Source organism: Psittacula echo (genome assembly GCF_963264785.1).
Source record: "Psittacula echo genome assembly, chromosome: 3".
Taxonomy (NCBI): domain Eukaryota; kingdom Metazoa; phylum Chordata; class Aves; order Psittaciformes; family Psittacidae; genus Psittacula; species Psittacula echo.
This window is the reverse complement of record NC_137736.1, coordinates 109,456,309-109,478,378: the sequence shown is the minus strand read 5'-3', so window position 1 is coordinate 109,478,378 and position 22,070 is coordinate 109,456,309. Positions and strand designations below refer to the sequence as shown.

The following is a 22,070-nucleotide window of genomic DNA, read 5'->3' as shown; positions in this document are numbered from 1 at the left end:
AACATCCTTTTCTGAATCATTCTTAATACTACATTCAAGACAGTCAGATTGCAGAAGGATGATATGTAACAGAAATATATTATATTGTTAAGAGAGATGCAGTGTTGAATTTATACCTCTATCCTAATGAATACAAATCTAGACAAGAATATGAAACCACAAAGAAATAGCCTTAATGGTGTGAATAAATAGCCACTCATTTAATCAAAAGTTGCAATTAAGTACTGGAAATAAAAGAATTTGAACACAGTACACTAAAATATGAAGCAAAATACATTTGCTAAGATGCACATTATTGATTTACACAGCAATGTTACTAGTAGCTTGGCCTTTTGACCCTTCTGATGTTATTTCCCCGCTATTATGATTTAGCTTATAAGAACTTTATAAAACTTACTACAACTTTCATTTCAAATGAAAAAAAAAAAAAAAAAAAAAAAAGACTTCACAGCTCATTTTAAGATTAACCTCAATATTTCAATAAAGAAATTCATGCATACAGAATGCCTATGACATGCTTTAGAATTGAAGGTGCAAGAAGCGTGCAGGTGACAGCTGTTAAAAGCCTCACAGTCAGGTTCCAGTGATCCTGTCAATCTCTTTAATTACTCAGGCATTTTTCTTCTCTGGTAGGTTTAACAGCACCTGCTTCAGTCAGACATGCACCACAATGGTATTAGAGGCAGAGATCTGACTACACAACACCAACATCACTGCTCTGTCATGTTTCCTTAACTGAGATGTGGAACTTGTCTTTCCAGAAGAAACTAGAAAGTAAAGCATACTCATAATACAGGTCAACAGGAAAGCATAAGCAGAATTTGCAGAATTTTTAAGTAGGTGAAGCCCAGCTGTGTAATGGGATATAAAAATCCAGAGGAAGACAGCTCCCATATTGAACAACTTGCAGTTTGGAGATTTTCCCTTTCATCTTCTAATGAAGAAGTAACAGGAAGAGGACAGATTCCCTCAAGGTTCCTTCCTTTCAGTGTTCTCCTGGATGTTCCCCACCAGGAAGAACACTGCTAGACTACCTTCAAATTCTCTGCTCTTCTGCTAAAACATTTAAGAGATGAGAGCCTCTTACAAGTCATCTCACACTCTGAAGACAGCCCTCTCTAGACAGTCAAAATGCAAATCTATGCCTAATTTACCATCCATGTACCTCCCCCCCCATAAGCTGAAATGAACTGCCAAACAAATACCTCATCAATAACTTGTATTTCTACAGGAAAATGAAAGTAAGTTTTATACAAAAACCAAACATATTTTGAACTTTTGGAATTGAATCACCCTTTATATTAGTTTCCAATTCACAGTTAAAAGAAGTAGCACAGAAAGAATGCTGGAATCTTTTTGGTCAGTTTGTATCTCTAAGTACTACACACTGTGGCATATACATGCCAAAGCCAACATGAAGACTTAAGTACAGTTTGTGAAAACAGGCCTTAACCATCAACAATTTAAAATTATAATCTGCAGTCACCTTTGAAATGGTTGCATTCTGCACAGTTCCAACCAGTCCTAAAGAATGGGGTTCTTAGGAATCTGGTAAGCTGTTCGGAAAACAGCAAACTGTAGAACAACAATTCTTCCTCTTTCGTAAGTATTTCAGGTCACAGGGTGTGTTCAGGAATAAACAGAAAATGGACTTGTGGATCTGCTGCAGTTCCTTCTCTCATCCTTTTTCTGTCCTCAGAAGGTACCCATTTAAAAATATTTGCAAACCTAGATCAGACTCACAGGGCTTGTCATCATCCCAAGCTTGTGGTACTAGAAGATAACCAGACTCAACCTCACAATATTTACCTTGAATTTTAGCACTAATTAACTTGCTACAGAGCTTACATACAAAGGAGTATACTTAACTTCTATATGCCTTAAGATTTGTGTGCAATAAAACTATTCATATCTTTAAAAAAAATAAGTTAAAATTTACCTTTTTCTGCAGTTGAAAAAACAGTAACTGGAAGAGAAAGAAAAAAGATACATGGTGAGTAAAGGCATACTGAATCAAATGTTTGGCTAGAAGTGAGATACGAGACAGCTGTTTTGTTCCGAAGTGTACTTAAGGTGTTAGTAGAGCTTCTCTGCCTCACACTGGGGTAAAACAGGAGTCAGTATCACTCTGGCCAGCCCTTGAGGCTTGATGAGTCAGTGGAAGAGCTGAGGCAATTCAGTTCCCTGCTTAACCAAGTGAGCACACTTCTTTTCACAGGCATTGATTACATCTTAATTTATGCATGTTCCCCTTCATATATGCACCTAGCAAGGTTTTCTGAGTCAACAACTAAGCCAACAGGGGTACCACTGGAAAGCAGAAAATAAAACAAGTTCCTAGAAGTCCCTGTGGAATTGTGTTACATATAACCTACTTTCCTCCCAGTTTTTTGCCACCACATCCCTCTTCCCATCACATGCTATTTTTGACTTTTTTCCCTTGACCTGAGTTCTTCAAGTATAGTTAAAATCTCTCCACTTCCTTATCTCCTACATCCTTATCTCCTTGTAACCCAACAGCAAATTCTGTTGTTCAAATCTACCTTGTATACTGCCTGACTAGTAGTACATCCTCCTGTCCTCAGGCTTCTCCAGAACCTTCAACACTTCATTCATCAGTTCAGGTAAGATGCTGAACAGAGATCTGCTTTACTTATTGGGTTGCTTTGTTCTTCCTTAGACACTGAATTCCTGAAATTCAACAAGGAAAGGATCTTTTCTTGACTCTTCATCTTATACAGCAAATTTTGGTCACCAGCACAAGCTAAAGGTTAACAGGGCATATCTTGCCTACTGCAGTTCACATCACTCTATACTGCCTCTCCTCTCTCAGCTCTGACATTTCTACAGTCATTAGTCTGTGTGCCAGTTCAAGAGCTTTTTCCTGATGCACACAAGAGTCTTAAATCTGCAGGGCTTCAGTGTGCATTGCAGACTTCCTTCTGAAGGGTTACTTTGGTCACAGAGGTGGCATGTGTCTCACCTAACTGCAGATATCTATAGTAAAAGGGTCTGCAACTATGTCTCTTTTTCTAGTCAATAAGAGACATAATGAGAAGACATTTCAATGTATAGATGACCCCTTTTTCTTCAGATGTGTAGGCGTGGTGTTGTGCGTTGCCTCCCCTCTTATCCTTATCCTTTTGTCCCTTCCTTAAAACATCCACTTGGTGCCCTCTATCTGTCCATGGAAGCCTCTGTGAAGTTAATGGAAAAGGTTCCAGTCCCTTCCACCCAAAGGAAGGGAAAATTGCCATTTAGAATACAACAAGGCTAGCTTCAAACTAAAGGAGGTCAATCCTAAAGAACACCTTAATTTCACATTAGGTATGCATACTTGCATATCCTCCTCCCCTGTCTCTGTTTGCAACAGGGACACGATCTACACAGGAAAACAGGCCTGAAGCACACAATTACCTACAAAGTATGCACGTAAATGTAAGACCAGGTTCTGTTGTGTCATAGTAGTCTCAGCACTACTCCACTGCATGCTATAGAAGTCACATTATTTTTTAAAGCAAATCCCGTTTGCTTGAAACTTTAATAATGCGTTACTTCTCCAGTTGACACATTTTCAACTACATAAGGAGAAGATAAAATCATTAAAAAGGTGAAAATTAAAACAAGCTTGCTGAGGAGGGTTGTTTGCTTAGCTTCAAAACCAGAAAAAAGTCCTAAAGTACTTCAAATGAAGCTTCCTCTTTGGCTCCTCTTTTACCTTAAGTAAACACCTTTGCACACAGCTGGACAAACACCTATATCCCTGGACAAGGAATATAAGAAAGTTCTTTATTATCCTCTAATAGGAGAACATCGTTATCTATAAAAGAACAGGAAATTTTTGTATGTAATTCTGATTAAAGCATTCCATAATCTGTAGCCTTACTTCTGCTCTCAGCACAAAACAAAATTGAGCCAAATTTCATGTTTGAAGACACAAAATAATAAACAGTCTTTACACACACGGGAAATAAAAAAGCTTAAGACGCTATCACCTGTGAGACTTCATCAAAAGGATCCCTAAATAATACTCATAAAAATTAATTAAATATTCACAGCACCAGGAAGATAATTTTCTCTTTCCTGCCTTGGTCCCGTGGGTCAGAACACAGTTATTAGACAGTGCAGAACAATTTTAGTTTGGCAAACTCCTGCGGTTTGAGGTAAAAGCCAATATTGAAATGCTTGTGATTTTCATGCTATCTTATCATCTTCAAATGAAATAAAAATAAAAGATGACCAGTTCTACTGCCTCAGAAGTTCATGCAAGTGTTTCTCTTTCTATCCCTTTCACTGTTATTCCCGTTGTCAGATAGATTACATAAACAGCAATCCCACTACTCCAGTCTTAATTCACTCGGCAAATGGCAAACCAACACTTTTACAGGATCTTCACACTACCAGGCAAAGCCTTCCATTAAGTGAGTTAATATTTAACCTTTACATAAAATAGACCTTTATTTGCTAGGCTGGCAGTGTAACAAGCAGCTTTACAACATCAGGAAATCGATTCTAGCTTTTGAACTCTAGTACAGGAAAAAAAAAAGAGCCAAACGAAAACCAACAAACCAAGCAACAAATCACAGAGCGAGCACATTGTGGCCCATCATCCCTGTCCTGTAGTTTAAATTACCAGCTTAGCTCCCTATTGCTTGTAACTACTTGCCCTCAACAACTGGTTACAAGCCATCAGCTTTCACTAAATTAGTACCACTTTCAGTTTAAACACTCCTAAAACACGGGGGGGGGTGGGGGGTGGGATACAGGAAGAAAGCAGCACTGCCTTTTTGCTTATTGATTTTTCTTTTTTTAAACAAAATAAGCACTGCACATGAGTTATATGTTAACCTAAGGATGCTACAGCTATACACTAGATGCATCAGCACAAGTTAGTGCCTTCAGCACTGCAGTCAACACAAAATTATCAATATTTCAGAAACTTAAAAAAAAAACAACAAACCACCACAATATTTAATTTAAAAATACATCCCCATGTCAGTCTATCGCTCAACTTCAAAAGGAAATGTAAAAGCAAACATATTTTTAGGACTGGCTTTTTAATATTAAATTTCTGGTTTCTTGAGAACTTACTATGAAGTTCTAGCAAGATATTGCTAGGGAAGGATAAAAATATGACTGGACAGTGAAAGCTGCAGTTTGCTTCATTACAAAGAGCTCAGAAGCAGGCACTTGTGCTCATGCACAGCATATTTCCACTAAGGCCTCATAATTCCAAAGGATTCAACATCTGTGTTACAGCAAGTTGAATGAAATGAAGGAGTCCTGTCTGTTTTACTGCAGCGCAGAGCTATGGCTACCTCAGGATTTGATTTTACCTTTGGGGTCAAAACACACAAAAATAAGTACATAGTTTCACTTTCTACAGAATACTACCTCCAAAATACATGATACAAACTTTCACTAGGCTGGATTCAAATGTACTTTTTAACTTGGACTGCTCACAGGACAAGGAGAAATTCCAGGTTTGACTTTGAAAGAGGAAAAAGTTGTCTTAGTTTTGATTTTGACAAGCAGCATCACTCCTGGCAAAGACAATTTTCCTTCATAACCCCAGTTGTTCATTACACCTGTTTCTAGATACTCTTCCTTACATTGTTGTCTGTTACCTTTCATATCACCTATGTCATAAGAATGAAAGAGGCGGAAGCCTACAGGTTATCACAGGAAACAATCCTGCAGCTATAGGGACATCATTAGTTGCATAACAAATGGGACTGGGGAGAAAACAGCATTTGTGGGAAGCATTCCTCTTGGAGTACAAACTGAGGGAGCTGCAGATTTCACTAAGCCTTTTTTTAAGAATTTTTTAAGCTGCTTCAGGAAAACCTGCAAGAACATCTTGGAAGAACAAGTATGTTTAGGGAGCTGGTTTGTCTTCAGTTTCAGGCTTATTTTCAGGATTGCTATGAAGTGTTCAAGCACCTTCCAAATCACTGCATAATAGGAAACCCCTCAAATCTCTCCAATCTGAGGCAAAGAGGTGCAACGATCTGCCAAGACCTTGCAAGAGGCATGCTAAAAAATGACACATTCGCTTTCAGCCTTCAAAGGAAAGAACCCCACTGCTCTAAAAAACCCACACATCCCATCTCCTTACTCCCCTAAAAGGCATATTCCAATTAAAGTCAGATCTGCTCCTTGCAGAGCAAGAAATTCAATGGCAACTAATGCAGAAGCATATAAAAGGGAAGACCTGATATTGTTACTGATCTGCTAGGTTTATTTCTGCCTGTGCCCTCCCACAATGGCTCCTAGCAGGAGTCATACTCTGCGTATTACAGCCTTTCCATGAATCTCAAGGGTAGCATTCATATTTTGGCTGACATTCATCTTGGGTGGGAAGAGTGATAAATGTGCAATTGCATCCCTTCACCAGATGTACAGCCTTAACTTTTCTTAGTTTTCAAGGAAAAGGGTTAAAATACATTTATACATGCATACACACAAACACACTTCTAGAAGACTAGACAGAGCCTTGGGTGACATGGTTTAGTGTGAGGTGTCCCTGCCCATGGCAGGGGGGTTCGAACTAGATGATCTTAAGGTCCTTTCTAATCCTAACTATTCTAGGATTCTAAGTTACCTGTACAGAAACTCAACAGAAACTCCCCACAGGAGCTTCTGCAAAGCCAAGCACCACAGACATTATCCAAAGTATTTAATTTGTTCTGAGAATGGCATTTAGTTGAAAGTATAACAGATTTATGGTAACGTAATTCCCACTTGCAAATGCAGACCTTAATCACTCACAAGAATATGGTAGAAACATTACTTAGTGACACAAGTGGTGCAGACAATGAGTGAATTTCCTTGAACAAATACTCATTTGGCTTCTGTTACAAGGCAGTGCCAGAACATGAAGACCTTAGCACCTCTCCAAAGTTCTCTAGCAGCTGTAATTCTGTCACCTTTCCACACTGAGCAATTTCTTATTTCCTGACTGGCAGGCACCCACTAGGTGCTTTCCTCCCTAAGCAGCAGGGAGTTGTTTTTAGACAAATGAGTCAAGATGACTGAGTTGACAGCATCACATAGCTAAAAGCCAACGCAGGAAGATGCTGCCAGATCCTTGCCGAAAGGCTATGGGGACTCAGGAATGGCACACATGACTTGCCACAAGCTGGAATCAATGTCCTCTGCAGAAATTTGAGCCATATGAACCTAGAATTGTTTTATCTTCATATGGTGCTAGACTGTTGTATTTTTTTTACTCCAGATCTCCAAGAATATGACACAGGCTTCCCCCAGTGCACTGCCAGGTAGTTCAGAAAGTAATGCTGTATAGAACAGTGAGGCAGGAGAGGTGGCTCCTTCATGCTGTATGGCATGAAGAAACTCCCATTGCCACAGTGTGCTCCAGTGGTAACAGTGCCTGGGGCTCCTGTGCAGCATGGGTGCACCACTGACCAGGCCTGACAGAGTGCTCATCTCAAAGGCACAACTGGTGGACAACTCTTGCTGCAGTGGTGGATGAAGATACCCCTCCCACTCCCCTATGGCAGATAAAGATAGCAAAGCAAGCACTTGGCTTCCCAGACACTTCAGGTCAGGTTTCAGCTATCAATGAAGGCAAGTTTGTGTGACCACAAACAGCAGGGAATTACAGTGATGAGAGGTGAATGCCTCTCACTGTCCTGGGTTAGGGAAAAGAAACCCTGCCAGGGCCATGAATGGCTTAAAGTAATGCAGCTGTTTGCACAAGCACATACATGCAGTGCACAGCAACATCACTGGAGTGAGCTACTTTGCGACTTCAAGGGATCACAAGATGATGCCTTCAAAGACACTGCAGGGAATGGCAGTGGGGAGAAATCTGGGTTGGAGGAAAAAGGAGGAAGAACATGCAGCTAGGGAAGAGAGACCTTGCTGCACAGCGGATGCTCTATCATTTATGGCCATTAGATTTTCTGTGTTCATGATTGCCATGCCCATTGCTACAAGACCCAAAAAAGCATTATCACAGGGAACGGCAACATGAATTAATATTCCAAATAAGGCAGTTCAAGCTGCACTGCAGACCTTTTTTTGCTATCAGCCATCACTACTATTTGTTGTATGGTTAAAACAATGTTAATGCAATTCTTCAACTAAAACAGGTAATTTAGAGCAACCAGATTCTTGCTGCCTCCAAAACATGCTCTTATCACAATAATAAAGAAGCTTTTCATTTAGCCAAGGTCTTTTCAACCTCAATGCAGACAGTACATGCATAAATACAAACAGGGCTACAGCAGAAATCAGCATAATCAATGCAAGATACTCCTTGGGTAGTGCATTACATTTAGCAATGAAATAAGCTATGACAACTGAAAAGATTTCTGCCATATATTCTGGGAACAGTAAATTCCGTGCTACCACTTCCACAGTTCAAAGCGGCAGCTATGAAGGCAACTGACTTCTGGAACCCACAAAATCCTACAGATGGCTCCTTACCTCTGCACTTACAAAAGACTCTTGAAGGTTATACCAATGGTCTCCTAATGGTCTTCCCACTGAGGGTGACTGCAAGCTTTAAACGATTTTAAAAACCTGACAGTTACACTTGGATAGGAAGTGTTGCTAGGTCTAAACTTCAGTCTCACACTTGTGTTTGCAGTAAGAACCCCAAAGTATTAAGAGATGGATCAGCTCAAACAACTAAAGGCTTTTTCTACATGTGATGTTAGTGTTCAGCTGCAGCAGTGTACCAGGTTTGGTGCCCCTGAAAAGCCCTATTCCCTGAGAAGTCCTATTCACTTTCAATTTACCATAATTGCTCAGAGAAACCTAATGTAACCTGCTTTTCTTAAGCTACTTAAATCACTATTGCCACTGCTCATTCTCTATTTGCATTTTGATGTATTTTAAACCCTAGCACTACTTCTACATGTTTTCCTTAGCTGCTTACTCAAATTATTGTACTTTCTTCATTCAGTTCTTTTCCCCCAAAATTCTACTTTATCGTAACAGTAACAGCTTTATTGCTCAGTAGTTTGGAAGTGCTGCACATAAATTGTTCCCAATATTGCCTTTAAGCTATGAGACACAGCCAAAAGAAAGCCTGGTTTCTTCTTGAAAGACAAAGAGAGCTCTTACTTGCATGAGTCAGTGAGCTGTGCTTCTCTGGCACATCGAGGAATAGGAAAAAACCAGAATGGGCAGAAAGGTATGGAAGCTCTGAAGCATCTGAGTGGAGCTAGCTTATGTCCACATCAGTAATTAATTACATTTACACTTGAAGGAGGAATATTTATACTCAGGCTGGCCAGATCAAGCTCATAGTAACACTATTGAAGTATCTGGATATGTGAATGGATATGTGAAAGACCTTTTTGTGTTAGCAGTAACTCCAGTGCTTCTACAGTTGACACTGCTAGGACACTTGCAAGAGGTAGGAGAGACAAACAGGATAATCAGCTGGTGTTGACAGAGTGCTAGTGTCATATGTTGTATGAGCTGTCTTATACATACTGCACAAGATTAGGTGTTCTGTAGGTAATACTAGAAATCATGAACACATTTAAAATAAAACCAAAACAAACAACCCCCCCCAAACAAAAACCAACATACAACCATTCTCATAACAGATTTTTTCCAGGTAATTTAGGACTTAGTATTTCTTTTTGGGAAAAAAAAACAAACAACAAAAACCCACCAAAAACCAAAACAAAACAAAAAACAAAACCAAAAAACCCCAAACAAACAAAAGAAAACCAAACCCTTCAAAAACCCACTCTTCGCTAACATGCAGTTGTGACTGCCAGTCAATACCTGCCTCAAATATTAAGGTCACTTAAGCCTGAGTGTCTTATGGCTCAGAATATTACTGGTAAATCCAGTTACTTCTACTCCACACAGATGAAACTAGAGCAACAGTCCTTATTTGGCTATTCCACACAGCTGTGAGGTGTGATGGCAGAAGAGCAGAGATCTCAGTTCCTGGGGAACAGAAATTCCAGATAGCTGCTGTGACCTGCAGACATGAACCATCAATAGTGGTGAGAACCATCAGCACAGTCAGGACCCACAAAGTTAACCAGACATCCTTCTTTGCATTTGGCTTCAGACTCTTCCAAAACCAGTTGCCTCCTTACTTACTTACTGGCTGTACTTGCAACAAATGTTTCCTCAAATATTAGGATAAAATCTCCTTGCAAAACTTTATGGGTAAAAATTACCTTGTAAATCTCATTACAAAGTATGAGGCACTCTGTTTCCTCAGAGAAGGATTCTGCTGCTGCCAAGTTCATTGGGTAATGGGAGAAATCAAACTGCTCAGCAAGCTGACCAATGACCTAATGACTGAGAGGAGTCCTCTTCAAAGGAAGCTTTAAGTTCAATTTTTTTGTATCCATTGGACAGGTTTGATTGGTATTTGCCACCTGAAATTAACTATGGAACTACCTATGACAAGTGTGAATTTTCTGCCAGCAACATATTAACAACATAGCAGCTAGTAATGCAATTTACATGAACTCCCATTAAAATATTAGTAAGCCAAGCTTTTGAATAGAGTCCTTTAAGAAAAAGTTTTGTTCTGGAAAACATGCCATTTCAAAACATGGCTGTTAGTCATAGGAAAGAATCTGGGTGGGGAATTCATGTCTTAAACATACTGGACTCGTAAATATTAAAAATTAAATACTTTATTATTTTCAGTACTAAAATATTTATGGAATAAAGCAAGCTTCAGAGACTTCTCATGCTTATTTAGAGAATCTGTCCATACATGGCTTATCAAGTTGGTTGATAATAAATGCTGTCATCTTTTGATGCTGGAGGCTTTGCTGCTGGCTCTTCTTGCAAAACAAAATGTCACTCATTAAACCTCACTTGGATTGAAACATCTCAGAACAAACCTCGACTGTAGCTAAAGCTACTTCCTCTGGTTTCTTTGCAAAAAGGAAGAAATATCCAGTGACTCCTCAGAAACACAATAAAAGTGTGCTGCAGAGAGGAAGAGCCATCAGGGATAAACAGGACATAAAATTTTGGCTAGAAGACAAGATCAAAAGGACATGTTTTTGTTGCACCAGGTCTCATTTAACTACCAGACCACTTCGGAACATGAAAAAGTAACAGCACAAAACCTGGATGAGCCACTGCAAAGAGATTTTTTGATACACCAGAAGATCTATACCAAAACTTACTTCAGAGTACTCAGAGAGGCAAGCATACAAAAGAGCACAGCCTATCATTCATATAGCTCTCTTTCAGTAAATATTGCTTCCAATAAATAAAACCCTCAAAGCTCACCTGCCTGCTGTCAGTCCACCGCATATTCTTGGAAAGCATTAGCTCAGGACTCTGCAAAAAGGTCACCAGAAATACTATAAATCCTAATGCAACCTATGCCAAGGGAAGAAACAGTGCTGCCTACTATATCTCAGAGATGCACTAAGGCTCCCATGGCAAAGCATGAGATGTATGTAACACAGCAGGACTGGCAAACTGCCCAGCAATAAACAAGTGGAGTTTGATGCATGCATGACACCTACTAAAAGAAGAAACTCTTGCTGTCATCTTCACAGGATATCACATATCGTAATACAGTTGCAAGAATATCTGCGTTTGCAGGTGAAATACTGGAGTGTGGTCACTGGTGGGAGATAATGTTTGTGAAGAACAAGAAATAACTACCACTGGTTTAACATGCAAGTCAGGAACCACACTGAATTATGGAAAGTTAGATCAGGCAAGTGATTACTTCTAAACATCTATGATTACGTTCAAGGTGACCTAAACCCTTAAACCTGCTGCCTCACAAGAAGCTACACAGAAGCAAACTGGGATGGGAACAGGAGCTGCAGCCACTTGCCTAAAGACTCCAGAGAAGGCATGCAGCAAGGAGAGCACTGTCACACAGTAGGAAGTAAGACTACCACAAAACCAGGCAGCTGAGGCATGGCAGCACCTGATGCCCTGTGTGTAACCAACACCTTTCCGAGACCATCATTTCTGCTCATAAACAGATCCTTGTCTCCAGTACTGACTGTCTCCACCTGCAGTGGCTCTGCAGGTGCAGGAAGCAAAGAGAAACATAGGATATTTACAAGTTTGAGAATGTTGCGCTGCACAAAATAGAAAATGACTGAATCTAGTGCTCAATGGCTTTAAGCTTCCCTTTTTCTAAATTCATAATTTGTTTAAATTATAAAAAGTTGAACCCTACCCTTTGCACTAGTTGCTGCTTTAGCTTTATCTCAGCAAGCATCTACTCTGCAACACAGCAAGTAATAACTCAGTATGTAACAATTAGGCTGAACTTACGTTTTTTAAAAAAATATAATTATTTTTTAAGACCAACAATATGAATCATAAGGAGCAGTAGATTAAACTGACAAAAATAAACACACACAAAACATCCCCACAAAAATCCTACACACAATTTGCATCCTTGTCCAGATACTGTAAACAAAGACCTGCATGTTACTGACACCGGATTTTTCAAAACACAACAGAAAACAAATTTTGCTCTGTTTTGAGCTCCCTTGCAATGTTCAGGTAAATGTACATCACAAACCCATAGACATGGAAACCTCCAAGTACCACTGATCCCAGCATTGTGAAAATAAACTTCACTTCACTGGGTTTTTCTTAATCCAGGCATCACAAACCTAAAAGCAATGACTACATGTCAAGAAGAATGGCACAATAACAGGTTTTCTGCTTTCACACTATGACAAGGCAATAGCCGAGGCACTTAACATAAGTTTAAAGTCAATCACAAATATCTGCAAACCAACTTATAAAAACCTGTCTCTTGAAACAAATCATGTCTGTTCCTTATCAGGCTACTTAGATTTAGTGTAAGTTTTGTTTCATTTTCTCTGCAGAGGCAGCTTGCTTAATTCCAGATGAATTATGACTTTCACCTCGCTTTTTTTTTTTTTGTTCCAAATAGGCTAAAAAAAACCCTAACCAACCCTACAAAACCAACTCCCCCCAACCGCAGCTATCTCCCTGTAAATCATATGATTAAAATGGTTCTGTGATTCACATTTAAGACAATGCTGCACCATATATAGCAGAGAGAGCGCCGCAGAAAGTGCAAAAGTAAAACATGCTGTTCTTGTGATCTAGTTCTCTTCGACAATCTTGTAAGACAGTTTCAATAGTCGACAAGGAACATGAATAAGGAATTGATGAAACATTTGGTCTTTCAAAAAGAAAAGGAAAAGCAGAGGCTTGAAATGCTGCAGAGGAGGAACTTGATTTTTTGCACAGATAAGCGAAGACAGTCAAAGGTTATGTAGGAGGCACTCCAGTGAGGATGGGGGTGGGAAGCAGGAGGGAAAGTCTGGCATTTTTCTCTTGACCCAGGACAAGAGGGGTTAAGCATATCCCACAGAAAGCAATTTAGTGACAGCAGGAGAGAATATTGAGGAAGTGGCTAAAAGAACAAAGGTGTTTGTTGCAGTCGAATTGTCCCTTTTATACCTGATTCACCTTGGTGGAGATTCAGATCACACAGAAAAGTGGCCAGTGGTTACTTCTCAAATGCTTCTACTAAATTTCACCCATACTAATGACAGAAAAACGCATACTCCTGTCCTGTTCACAGGAAGAACATGTACTGGGTGGGGAGATGTTAATGACTGAGTTAAAAACTCCATAAAGGCTTTTTTCAGGAAACTCAGGCACCTATGATTTGCAACACTGGTAAGGAAAGTACATGTTAAACCAGCATAAACTCTTACCAGTTGTAGGAGACTGTTGAACAAAAAGAGCAGGATAAAAACTGACATATTAAATGAGTGAAAAATGAACGCCAAGAACCCTCAGCATTTACAGGCACAATTTCAGACACACAACTAGGATTTTTTCTACTCCTGTTTTTCCATCACAGGCAATCTCACATTCTAGAAGTAAAAGCTTTTACAGTGCCATCCAAGTGTTTCACAGGTGTATGAGAACTCAGCTCAGACACACATCTTTGTAACACATGAATTCTTTGCTTATGGAAAGCATGGCTACATTAACTCATAGAAATATGAGCTGATAGACAACAAAGTTTAAATTTCAGTAGACAGCAGAACCTGAGGTTCACTGTATGCAGAGTGTCAAGGACCTTAAAGTAATGCCTACTGAAAACATACACTTGAAATTCTAGTCCTCTTATCCATAGTGTCTTGCAGAAAAACTGGGAGATTAGTAAGTGGTAAAGTTAACAAAATCCCTGACTAAAAATGAAAGTAAGTTTTTAGCTCTGTTCTAACTCTAAAGGCATACAGAGAGCTCCTACTGTTGTTACCAGAGAAAAAAATTGAGATCAGTTATTTTTCATAACCTTAAATACTTATACTATCCCAGCCCTTTCAAACCAGGAACAAAAGCTTTACAGACCACATCTAAAAGGTGGTCAGAAAGTGCTGCAGTAACATGTGACCACAGCTTCTAGAAAAAAAGAGTAACACCACAGGGAGAGCTCCTGCTTCGGCTCAGATACTTGCTTAGCTCTGGGCTTCCCCTGAGCCCCTTTCCCTACCCCAAAGCCATCCTGCCCATGGACCAATTTCAGTCAAGTTTTGAAGCCTGGTGTAGATTTCACACTAAATACATATAAGTAAGTTTCATCAAAGCTGCTGGATGGGTAGAAGAGACAACCCCATACTCCCAGTTAGGAATGCTCTGAGTGCAGGCACTAATTTTCTGCCTGGCCCCCTGGCAAGCTGAGCAGCATCAGGCTGGCCGCTGTACCACACTTCTTTTGACCAGACGGTAACTAGAGATTGAGGAAGGATACAACCACTGCAGAGCTGTCAGGAATGGTTTAGCAAATACAGGGGAAAACTGATGATGGAGGGCTAGGGCTGGGTGGGCACTGCATATAGAGGGCTGGGAAGGAGTAGAGGGATGGATTCCTTCCACTGGCAGGAGAGCAGGCAGAGCAGACAGAAGACAACCCCCTGAGAAACCAGGCTGACTAGTTCTGTTGCTCTTGGAACCATTCTTTCATTAGAGGGCTGCCAAGAGAGCAGATGTCATGCCATATAAGGGGAACATGCCCACCCATCCTTATAAATCAAGATGACCAATACAGCGTAAAGCACCACGTAAAAACATAGATAATCTTTCTATTGAACTGAGCATCTGGTTTTCCAATATATTTGTATTCAGTCTGAGCACCTTAACAGGAATTCTACTTATAATAACAAAAAGGTTCTTATTTAAGATGAGCTGAGACACTGCAGCACAACTAAGGACATTCGAAGCAGTTCCATTTCTTTATTTGGAAATTCACAAGAGGCACGTAGTTAACTGTTACTAATGATCTAACCTGTTTAATTTGCTCTTCCTTTTCTTGAAAGGTAACCTTTTCTTTTCCTATGGGAATGCTTTTAGCATGCTTAACATGCAAATGTTGTACTTTAGTGCTGATACTTCAGCTTTTTCTGTAGTTTGAAATCAGAAGTTACTTGACACAGTGCTGTTAATACCACCTTGCCATTGCTTGATAGCTACTACATAAGCATTTCCAGTAGAGATTTCATGGAGGAAGCAGATGGAATTACCTTCTCTCTGTTTATGCAACACTCTTCAAATTAGAACATTACAACAGATCACCATGTGCTTCTCATGCGGATTGTGCTTTGGGGAAATCACAGCTATCTCCCTACTGACAAGAGCTACTGCAGCCTCCTGGAACAGGAGGAACTCAGTCTGTACCGATTAACATGAAGTTACATATTCTAAATTACATACTGCATCATTTGCCAGGATTTTAGATATGTTAGACACAATTAAAAAAAGCAAACCTTTCTGCAAATAGATGCTATGAAAAGAACACACAACTAATTACTCCCTTAGCTTTCAAAATCATGTTTTTCCATACTTTGTGGAGTTTGGGACATGAAAACATTCATACATTTACAAGACCAGCAAAGCCATAAACCAACCCATTCTCCTTACAACTCTCAGCCCAGGAGGAGAGCCAGGACGGTGCTTTTCAGAACATACAGTTCTTCCTATAGAAGTAAAACCCTAACCTGAACATTTTTATTTTTTTTTAATAAAACCAGCCAATAGATCCTAGCTACAATCTGCAGACAACTCAGCCAAAGTTAACTTCTCTTTTTCTCAGTGCAGAATGCACTACCAGTGTTTTAGCAAAAGGGTTGCCTGAAGGAAACAGGCTGGCTTTACCAGCCAACTCCTATCACTTGTGTCTAAACAGTGTCTTCTGACCAGCCTCTAGCCAGTCTGTATTACATCCCATTACCTACAAGAACATTTGGGATAGGCAACAAGATACAAGTCAGCCATAAATGAAAACAAACCACAAGAGAAGAGCTCAACTCTTTCTGGGCAATGTGCTAAGCAGACACAATCAGTCCAATTCACTAACAGTATAATATAGTCATTGTTTACAAAGGCAATGTTAAAAGCAAAACATGTTTTGATAACAAGAAAGCACACATGAAATTGATTTAAACTAATGAAAAGCTATTTTACAACATCCTTCATGCATTTCTATGTGTGTTTTCTTGCAAACACAGTGGGCAAGTTATGTGGGAAAAGAAGAAAAAAATCTAGGCAGAAGGCATTCATTTATGTTTTTCTACTTCAAAACATTTAAAATGAAATCTGAATAGGATGTTGCCTCCAGTCTTTCGCAGTTCTTTCAGTTAGACATGTTCAAAGATTTTTTCAATTTTGATACCCCCTCAACTTCCACACATTTGGTGAGAAATGGCTGTTTTCACCTTTCCAATTAGCTTAATAGCCGATTTATCCGATAGATCACAACTAGACAGCAACAGTGGCCTAAATAAGCCAGTGTTCACCAGCATACAACAGCTGGTTGTTGTGCTTCAGAGAGCTATAACCAAGCTGGCAGTTTCCATCAGAGGAAAACAATAGATGAGCTTATGAATCTCCTTTCATCCCGTGTTCACGGCCAGTATGTAAGTAATATAATTTAGGGTTATAGAAGCAGCATAATCAAGTAAATACATACTAGTAGTGAATTACAGAGTAAGACACCAAAAGCAAGACATTAAGCACTACAGCAGAGGAGGGTGGGGCAAGCAGCAAAGAAGCAAACCTGAAAGAAAAAGGGTGATGTGATGAAAGAATCAGCACAATTTTACCATATTCTACTTTATTAGTAATATTTTATGATACTACACTGACTTCCTACTTGATTTACTAACTGAATACATATGCTTAACTTGTAACATACGAGCAGGAACTACAAGGAGAAAAAAAACCCAGAAGAAATAGTTGGAGAAGTAGGCTTTTCTCTCTTCCTGTTTCCTTGTTAGCTTCACGCCTTAATAGTTATCTAATCTTTGAGAATAATCTTTGAAAAAAAAACCACTGGTGTCTGGTCTATGCAGTTTCAATTTATCTTTTACTCTCAGTATTTACTCAAAATCTTCTATTGTGTCTGCTCTTTTCTAAAGCTTCGCTTCCTCTGTCTTTCCTTTACCCAGGCACATATCAGCTGCACACTGTGCCCTTTGTCAAAGCCACAGAAGCTCAACAAGCCATAAGACTTGCTCTTGCACCCACCGTACGTGAACTTCTGCAGAGATAAGTGTCACCTCATTCATTACCTGCATGCTAAGGGCACATCCTTGCTCTTTGTCATAGTACATAGTGCAGTAGTTCTCAAACAAAAACAAAACATAAGCAGCACTGGAAGAAAGTAAATACACCTGCCAAGACCAAAAAATGCTGCATTTTGCTATAAATCCTCTCTATACTGGTTTGAAATCAACAGCAGTGTTAACAGAAAAGCACATAAAGTAAAAACACAAAAAACCCCAACCACCACCACCACCACAAACACCCAACCACAAACCCGTTTCCTCTCCCTTGATGTGATGACCTTTTATGCGGTGTAAACAAAATTCAACTGGTTAAAAAACAAACAAAAAACCTACCCGAAGATCTTCAACAGAAAAAAATTCAAAGAAAAATAAAATCCTTGGTCACCAAGCATGATTTAGACAGGGTAACAACAGTAAAATTCACTGACAGCAATAAAAATCAGTAATTTTCTTATTGAACGACCACTTTTTTCCTTAAGAGTCTGTATGTGCAGACATTAAGAACAAAGCTGATTTGTGAGCAGAAAATTCTAGAAAATGTCTAGAAACCTGATTCATAGATGCGAAAGCTCTTGCATAAACAGGAGCCAACCTATGCAATAATTTTCACACAAATGAAACCCTAATAAGCTGTGAAGGGCTCTTTGCAGCATCTCTATGCCTGGAAAGGAAAAATTATTCACCAGCACCCAGCCCTGACCCAGTAGATGATCAAGAGACTCAGCTGGAACTTGGGTGGGTGAGGTTCTGTTCCCAATTCAGCCAGTGACCACCTGTGAGACTCTGGATGAGTCTCTTAATCTCCAAACTTTCATTCTTTTGTTAAGAGAAGAAATGCATAGTCCTAATCTGCCTTTGTCATGGGTCCAGAAAACCTTCACAACACAAATGTGAGTCTATAACCTCATACAGCCCCTCCCAGGACTACTCCAACCACCCATGCCACAGACCTATTAAACACTGGTACCAGTATTAAAATATTGTCTAAAACTTGTTTCCAAATGTTTATAGTTGCAAGCATGATTTTCCCAGAAAACTGGTATTACTCACACAGACAACTAAACCATAGTAATGTAATAATGTAGTAAGTTTTAGATACACTGACATATTTGCAACTCTCTCATTTCAACATTTTGCATAATATCTCAACAAGCTTTATTTTACAATTACATTTCTACTATTTTAAGTCCAAGTAACTGTCTGTGGTTTGAGTTCCAGTCCACATAAAGCTAACACAAAAGGCTGTGAAATATCATGGACATTCTGAGAAGTTATCCAAAACCCAAGTCCTGCAGAAAAAAAAAAGTAACTGATTATTTCTAATGGAAGGATATCTTTGCAAAGTTGCCCAGATAGAAAGCATATGCAAGCCTTTTACTTACAGCTAAGGCTATCAGAGCACATATTTTACACTAATAGCAAGAAGTATGAGGGCCTACAGAGACTGCATAGACCTGTATGTCACTCAAAATAGTTCTTTATACTTTCCAGGTTTTTTGTTCATTTCAGCTTCCTTACTTTAGCATGCCAAACAGTAATGGGTTCCTTCTTAAAATCTGAAAACAGTGTAGGAAAACTAAGTCTGACAAATAATGGGCATCACTTTGCCACTCCGTTTACCCCACAAGGAGAAAGCCAACATCCTCCTGAAGACATAAAAGGGTAAATATCCTGACTGACACCTCCTGCAAGCCAGATTTACATAACGCTGAGCCCTCGTCTAGAAAGCCTTGACGCAGCCTCACAAAACCCCATAAGCCTTAAATCCTTTCTCCTGCCCGCTTAAGTGAGATGTTTTCAGCCTCATTAAGCTTCAGTGACACTGGGCTTCCTAATTAGTAAAGTGGGGGGGGGGGTGGGGGGGAATAAATACACTTACGAAGTCGTCAAAGAGTTATCTGATACAACAGGAAGACGAAGTAATAACAGAAAAATAGAAAGGGGAAACTTCTCCCGGGGAGACATGAGAAGAGACCCCACAGGGCTGCGCAGAGGACTCCCGGACCCTGCTGCGGTCCCTGCCCCTCACCACCTCCCTAAGCAGACTGTCCCAAACTAAGGGACCAGGATTCCTCTCCTGAGCCTCCTCTTCCCCCGTCTCTCGCTTCTCCACAGGCGACCCCGGCGCCATGAGGCGCCCGAGGGCGGGCACCCAGCGTGCTCACCCGCGCCTGAAGCGAGTGGACAACAGGTAAACCCATCCCCGAAGGAAGCGCCTAAGGGTGGGAAGGGGTGTCTTCTCTTGCCCGCCTGAGAGAAAGCCTGAAGCGGGCAAAGGGAAAAAAAACCCCGCCAGGTGGCAGGGAAGGAGGCCCCGGCGCAAGCGGGTGGCGAGGTGTCCTCCCCGCCCGGCTGGCAGACCCCGGCGCCCGCGACCCTTGCCGTCCACTCACAGAGCTCCACCACGTAGGCGTAGTAGGACCAGGCCACGACCAGGGCGATGAAGGCCACGGGCACCCAAGCCAGCACCTTCTGGCAACACTTGAGGACGTGGGACGGCGCCATCTTCCCTGCCGGGCCACCGCAGGAGGCATCAGCGCCGGCGCTGCAACGAGCGGCGGCGGCTGCAGAGCCGGCCTCGGGCGGGCGAGCGAGCGAGAAGGCCCTGGGCGGGCCGCAGTGGGCGGGAGAAGGGCGGCCCCGGCGTCCGCCACCGCCTCCTTATCGCGGGCGCTGAAAGGCCTCAGCGTCCCGCTGCCGTGTGCCGTCCACTGAGAGTGAGGAGAGCGGGTCCTGCTCCCGCTGAACGCGTCGGTCGTGGTGTTTGCACTGGCGGGGACGTTTCTGGGCGGGATCCTCCTCGAGCCATAGACCCTGAGCGTTGCCCGTCTGCAGCTGCGGTCCAGTCGGTGTCTGTCACAAGGTGCTCGGGCGGGTGCAGGCACCCATACGTAGGGCCCTGCCAGCCTGTTACTTCTCCCTGCTCACCGAGCCCATGCACTTAACAGGGCTCAAACAGCTTGTTGGGTGGTGCAACGAGTATTTATTTATAAATAAATTGAGGGCTGTTTTCTGAACTTCAGTTAACGCCTGACAGCTGCGGGTAGCACCAACGACCATCCAGAAAGGCACCGCCGGGGCGCTGTTTTGCGCGGCTGGTTCCTTTGAACGCGGACGTTCTTGAACATTTTTAATGTTGGAATTTTTAGCCTTACTACAGCATTGCTGTCGGCAGGATCCCGGGGCTGGCACAGCCCGCGGCACGACAAAAACCCCGTTTCTCTGCAGAACCGAAGGGCTCCGTGCTGGGCGTTCTTGTCCCGGCGCTGGCCGGGCTTTCGCGGGGCTCCGGCGCCACCTGGTGGCAACAGGAGGGTCCGGCGAGGCCGCCCGAGGCTGACGCGGATCGGCCTGCGGGGCCTGGAGCCCCTGGAAAGATAAACCCCGCAGGGCGAAGGGTGAGGCTTGAGCAGCACTGGAGAGCGGTGCCCCATAAGGAGCGGGCCTGGAGAAACCAGCAAAGGAGGTGGCTGGTGCGGGTGGGCAAAATTGGGTTTCGGGATCGCGTATTTGAGTGTGAAGAGGAGAAGGGAGGGGTAGGGCGAGAGCAGTGCCTTTGCAGGAGACAGGGGCAATTGTTATGGCCTTGCCTGCTGATGAGATGATGGAAAAATACTGAGAGGAGTGATCAGGAATTGAGAAGACCGTGAGCCTCTAACAGCTGATGGAATGCATGGCTCAGACAAATGCCCAAGTGTCAGCAGCTTGTGTGTGGTCAAGTGTGCGTGTGTTCAGCTGGGTATCAGAGCAGAAGGAGGAAGCAGTGACCACAGATCTTGACATATACAGAATATAACTGTGGTGCATGGAGCTGTGCCCAGGGACCACAGACAGATCACTTTGGGATCAGCTCCAAGTGTGTGGGGATGCTAGAATGTGGGAGCAGGATCAGGATGGTAAGGAAGGGAGTTGCAAAATCACACGTAGCAAGAGCTGCTAAAGAAAGGAATTACAGGAGAGGGAGAGAACTGGTGGAACAGCTTGGCCTGGCCATTCTTGATGGAGACCTGGCAGACATGGAGGAGTGACTGGTTACATGGACAGCATCTCGGTTATGAGGACCAGTCACTCCAGAGAAGTACTGACAAGCACAAAGCCCTTTGGATTTAACGTGAACTAGGAAAATCTTGGGCTCATGTGCTGGTCAGCACATCAGGAATATTGTTAAAGTATTCCTGCTCCTCTCATTTTCATTCTGTTTGTTAAACGTGTAAAAACATGCAACAGCTGCTGGCATGTGCTTTCCCTCAAGATCTTGAGGGAGTTTTAACATTTATCTTCAAGACAATCGGAACAGATTCAAATGCTTGGTGTCCAAGTAATGAGTATTTGTTAACAGTCCTTTTAAAAGTAACTGATTTTACTTTTAAAAGGGTGTGGAATGAGCAAAAATAAAACAAATAAATTACTGGTTTTGTATTCGAGCACAATATGGGGCAAGTTCAGAAGCTGCGTGGATTCTGTGTAGTACCTTTGCAACCAAAGTAATTCTAGAGGGACACAATTTCATCA

The 22,070-nt window shown here is 41.6% G+C and overlaps 1 protein-coding gene across 1 annotated transcript in view; it reads right to left on the bottom strand.

Moving 5' to 3' along the window:
- The window catches only part of ZDHHC20 (zDHHC palmitoyltransferase 20), a 44,688-nt gene extending 24,619 nt beyond the window's left edge, over positions 1–20,069 (bottom strand). The window contains exons 1-2 of the mRNA XM_080612821.1: positions 19,952–20,069; positions 1,940–1,966 (exon numbers count right to left, since the gene is read on the bottom strand). Coding sequence (XP_080468947.1) covers positions 1,940–1,966; positions 19,952–20,063 — 139 coding nt within the window. The 5' untranslated portion in view covers positions 20,064–20,069. The remainder of the gene's footprint in view (positions 1–1,939; positions 1,967–19,951) is intronic.
- Between the last annotated feature and the right edge of the window lie 2,001 nt (positions 20,070–22,070).